We start from the raw sequence: 5,528 nt of genomic DNA on the forward strand, positions 1-5,528 counted from the left end.
CTCTCACGTAAACATCACATTGACCTCATGCTTCCTTATACGACTGTATGAAACTAGGTCAAGGGTTAAATTCACCTCAAAGGCTTTCACTAGCGATAGCGTGGCCAGTCTTGTTTTAATGCGTTATCATCAAATGTTTTCCAAATAATTATGAATTAATTTGTTATTTTGCACTTTGGTAATTTTTAGTAGCTATTAGTAGAACTTCTGTCCAACGCATATTTAATTTTCTGACCCTAGAATTTGTCAATGATCGTCATGTTTCAATACTTTCCTAAATTTATAGCCGGTCACACAGCTGTTATGGCATTGTGACTGATAACGGCTATTATCTACGTCCAAATATATTGTGTAGATTAAGAATTGTTCATGACATGGTGATTCCATAAGTAATATGCAAAATAGGGATAAAAATGTGTCTTTTTTGGTCCAAAATATATAATCCCAGTAAGTTTGGCTGAAATTTGGTAAGAGAATCCTTAGAGGTATTTGGATTAGGAGTTGTTCATGTTGTGATGATCCCATCAGTGATATGCAAATTAGGTCAAAATATGACAGACAGACAGACAGACAGACACTTCACCATGCCTATAGCACTGCTGAACCTACATGTATGTGCTAAAAAAACTGTTCATTTCAGTTTAGCTTTATAAAATTAGTCGTAAATTTATTTAATTGAAGGGAAATTGAAATTTTATCATTAAATTTTTTAGGAAATAGTGTTTAATGTGACGAATTTGCAGTTATGAATTATACAATACGTCATTGCTCAAGTGGGTTATCGAAAAATGGTGGCCTTACTCGTATTTTTATGATGTTTACATCACAAATCACGTCCAAAATGGATCACTTACGACTGTTATTCTATTGCAGAACCAAAACAGAGTAGTTACAAATGTATTCTTTGAGAATAAGTATATATATTACACTCTCATTTATATATATTTGTCCAGTATCAAAAATGAACATGACAACATACTTCGCGTACATACCTACAGTCCGTAGTACTACATATATGCTTGAACAAATGCTGTGTCTACACCCATAAGTTTTTTTAGACATGGAGTTGGACCTTTGATCTTAAACATGCAACTGGCGGCGCCTGGGACCATTTTTGCATATGACTGACTGTATGTTTGGATAGTTGTGTCTTTAAAAGACACAACTGCCCTATATAAAGAGGATTATGGCTAATCTATGCAAATGCGGGAAATTCAAACTGTTGTACAGAGCACTAGCTTCTGGGTCTTGTTTTCAGCATTTTTTCTGTGCTTCGAGAAACACACAGGTCATGTATCATGTACAAATTGTTTGTGAATGTCGTAGGATGGTAACTTAATACACAAATTAGTTGAAAATCAGTCTGTTTGTTTCATAGAATGAAAAAACCTCTCCAAATGAGACAATTCCCCTGCAAACAGCTGCTTAGATTGCGTAAACTTGATTTACATACCTTGACCTATGGCTCAGGTATCATCAATATTATGGTCCTGACCACCATCCATCAAGTGGACAAAAGATCATGATATTCCCCATGCTATCATGTATTATTATATAAATGAGAAACATCTTGGTGTACATGTCTTGTCTTTCCTTGCAGGTCACCATGACAACATATTTGAAGACTCCAAACTTTGATGATCTGTGAGAATTGTCTTGGTTTACAATCATGTCTTGTTTCCTTACAGGTCACCATGACAACAGAGGTTAAGACGCCAGACTTTGATGACCTGTTAGCAGCTTATGATATTCCTGATATTGCTGACAAATCATCTTCATTGGAACAAGAAAATTCCACCAGTAACCATGGTAACAGTGACCATGGGGACATTAAGGAGAGGAGCAAAGTAAAGGAAAAAGTTGAAATAGTTAAAGGGAAAGTTCAAGCACAAATGGAACCAGCAACAGATGTTGATGTACCCATGGAAGCAGATGATGAAGATAAGCTTGTCATAGATGAGAAAGATGAAGATGTTAATGGTATGTCTCAGTTAATCAGTTCAGATGTGAGTAAAGTCAACGATGAAAGGGGAAAAACCGTCAGACATCCGGATACATTAAAACAAGGCAATGAAACCATCACTGACAAAATTAGCAAAATTCCTAGCCATAATGAGAAGCAAGGATTGATGGAGACAACACCCACAGACACTAAGGAAATGAACAAACCACCTACATCTGATAATACATGTAATGTAAAACCTTTAAGTGAGAAAGTAGATGATCAGGCTCCAATAAATAAAAACATATCATTGGATGCTGAAAGTCAACAAAACTTGGCTACAGAGCAATTGAAACAATTATCAGAGACTGTCATTAAAGACAAACAGATGGGGAACAGCAAAGCAACAACAAACAATATCACAAAAACTGTAAACAAAGTTGCAAGTATTACCACAACTGCACCAACACCAAAATTGTCGCTTCCAGATACTCCAATTCAAGCCTCCAAAAATCAAATCAAAATTGCACCAAAGCCAGCCTTGACAAAGATTAAGCCCACTCAGATCCTAACTATCTCCTCAGGGAGTGGAGTGTTACCACCTAATGCTACTACCAATACAACTAATACAGCAGCGACACAACGTCTTGTTGTTATCACTTCCAGTGGGCCAGGAGTTGTTACCAATGCCGTCAACGTAGCTCCATCTAAACTTACCAATGCCATCAACGTAGCTCCATCTAAACTTACCAATGCCGTCAATGTAGTACCATCTAAACTTACTAATACTGTCAATCTAGTGCCATCTAAACTGACCAATACCATCAACGTAGTGCCATCTAAACTTACCAACACTGTCAACGTAGTGCCATTGCCGTCTAAACTTACCAACGCCATCAGTGTAGCACCGTCTAAACTTACAAATGCTATTAATGTACCCTCATCAAATCTTACATTTCCAGCAACAACAATGGGACCTGTGTCTGCCGGTGTACCAATCAATTCAACACAGAAATCATCTATAGTTGATGCATTAGAAAACTGTGGACCAACTGTCAATGTGGTAGTCACAAATAATCTATTGAAGAGATACAACCCTGTACCCAGGTATACACCAATGATACCACCGAAAGAATGGAATCTCAAAGTACCAGATGGAGGCTACAAATGTCTTGAATGCAGTGACTCTTTTGCATTAGAAACAAGTCTTGGTATGCATCTAGAAAGACGTAGTATGATGATTGTGTATGTATGTGAAATATGTAACAAGAAGCTAGTATTTTACAATAAATGTAGTCTACTAAGACATGTTCGTCTTCATTACTCCAAGTCAGCAAAGAATATCACAGTGTCACTGAAGTCAGTGGAAGTAACACCACTTAGTAAAAATATTACATCATTATGGCCAAGCAGAGATCGACTTGGACTTCCTGCCAGCTACATACATGACGTTGATACTGCTATCAGTTCATCAATTGAAGCCCATTGCTCAGAATGTCATGTGGTGTTCTCAAACAGCAACTCTAAGAAAGCTCACCTACAAGTGAACATGAAAGGCAATGATACATTTAGCTGCAACATATGTGGTCTTCAGTGTCCAAATAAGTGTTATTTTGAAGCCCATCAACGCATTCATCATAACCAATCACCCTATGTGTGTCCAGAGTGTGGTGAAGAAAAGTATGACAGAGAGCTATTTTATGTACATCTCAATTCAACCTGTGTCCATTTCTGCCGTCAGGCTGTTTACAAATGTCCACAGTGTAATGCTGGTTATCCCAATATTGCTCACTTAAAGTCCCATTTACAGAATGCACATACTGATAGCTTCTGTAAATGTCCTGTCTGTCCAATGGCCTTCAAATCCATTGAAAATATCAACAGCCACATGCTCAGCCAGCATAAGATAACTGATCATGGCTTTCGTGTCATTCATAAGTGTCCAATGTGTGATACAGTCTTCACACAGAAAAACAATGTGCCTCCCCACTTGGATTCTCACCTGCTAAACAAGGAAAATCTTCGCATCTATGTCTTTAAGTGCAATGAATGCTATAAACATTATGACAGCAAAGAAGCACTGGAAAAACATCAACTGTCAGTTCATAAGGGTGTTCAGCTGAAAGACTTCATCTGTGATGTTTGCCGCACACCTTTTAAAACCTACCAATTCATGCTGCAACACAAAAACAAACATTTTGATCCCAAGCCAGCATCACAACCTGCTACTGTCACATCTCCTGTTGCAACAAAACAAGGCAAAGACCATACCAAAGGTGATGTATTCACCTGTATGCATTGTCCTATGAAGTTCTCCAAGGCCCAGATGCTTAATGATCATATCCAAGTACATCTCAAAAAATCCTCCCCAGGACCAGGGGTGTCAGCCAAACACAATTGTCCTGACTGCAGTGCTTCTTTCTCAAAGAGAGAAAATCTTAACAAACATTTGAAATATACTCATGGCAAAGTAGCCAACTATCCGTGCCATCTATGTAGACGCAGCTTTGAGTCCAATAAGAGTCTACAGAGACATCTACGTCTTAAACATAAATTGGCAAATATGTATACATGCTGGCTTTGTATTGACAAGAAGAAAACATTCAGCAAAAGATCTCTTCTAGAACATCATTTAAAGATTGTACATGGGATTAGTATGGCACCTCAAGATATCAAGTCATCCCCACAAGATGTACACACTCCCATCTCTAGTCTTGTATCAAGGAAGAGAAAATCATCTTCTCTTGGTGATGGAAAGAAGAGAGCCAAATTTGAATTTACAACAGATTATAAATGTGCCAAATGTGAAGTTGAATGTCATGATAGGAGAGAATTCCAAAATCACATCGCAGATCATAAAACCAACCCAGCGTTGGCTCAGTGTAAGGAGTGTGGAATGTGTTTCCGTGGTGATGAGTCACTCAAGAAGCACTTGTATATGGTGCACAAAGTCAAAGACATGAATGAATATGAAATGGCAGTCAACTTGTTTGAAGAAAAGGGAAATGGCAGTGGTGATGGTAGTAGTAGTCAGACTAGTGACCATACAGGGGGATCTGTATTCAAGTCTGTACAGGAACCAGCATTGGAGTGTACTGTATGTTACAGATCATTTGACAGTGAAGTCACACTACGTACACATATGAGGAACCATGGAATGGCATTTATTAAATCCAAACGTCACAATTCAGCAGAATCTCAGTGAAGAAGATATGGAAGTTACATGTACTATCAGTAAAGAACAGTATAGTGACTATGGTCATGTAACAATTATGACTATGGTCACATAACAATAGTGACTGTGGTCATGTAACTAAGGAAAATATAGTGGCTTGGGTCATGTAACTAAGGAAAATATATTGACTGGTCATGTAACTAAGGAAAATATAGTGACAGGTCATGTAACTAAGGACAGTATGACAGAAGACATCACATACAAATGTAATTAAGGACATTGTGGTAACTGGTCATGTAACTAAGGATATTATAGTGACTGGTGACATAAAAGACATTGTGGTGACTGGTCACATAACTAAGTACAATTTAGAGACTGGTCACATAACTTATTAGGACATTGCAGTGAGTA

The 5,528-nt window shown here is 37.8% G+C and overlaps 1 protein-coding gene across 1 annotated transcript; it reads left to right on the forward strand.

The window, feature by feature from the left end:
• The first annotated feature begins 1,694 nt into the window (after positions 1-1,694).
• LOC144443589 (zinc finger protein 532-like) lies at positions 1,695-5,147 on the forward strand. Its single transcript, XM_078133128.1, has 2 exons — positions 1,695-2,732; positions 2,955-5,147. Exons 1-2 carry the CDS (start codon positions 1,695-1,697, stop codon positions 5,145-5,147), a joined length of 3,231 nt encoding a protein of 1,076 aa, XP_077989254.1.
• Positions 5,148-5,528: the final 381 nt, after the last annotated feature.

Source organism: Glandiceps talaboti, chromosome 12 (assembly GCF_964340395.1).
Source record: "Glandiceps talaboti chromosome 12, keGlaTala1.1, whole genome shotgun sequence".
In the NCBI taxonomy this organism is placed as follows: domain Eukaryota; kingdom Metazoa; phylum Hemichordata; class Enteropneusta; family Spengelidae; genus Glandiceps; species Glandiceps talaboti.

What these genes read in the sequence shown, in the direction of transcription:
- LOC144443589 (XM_078133128.1), top strand. Translation starts at nt 1,695, where the DNA reads ATGACAACAGAGGTTAAGACGCCAGACTTTGATGACCTGTTAGCAGCT. An exon ending in CATCTAAACTTACTAATACT is followed by an intron (nt 2,733 to 2,954) that starts GTCAATCTAGTG and finishes AATTCAACACAG; the next exon opens with AAATCATCTATAGTTGATGC.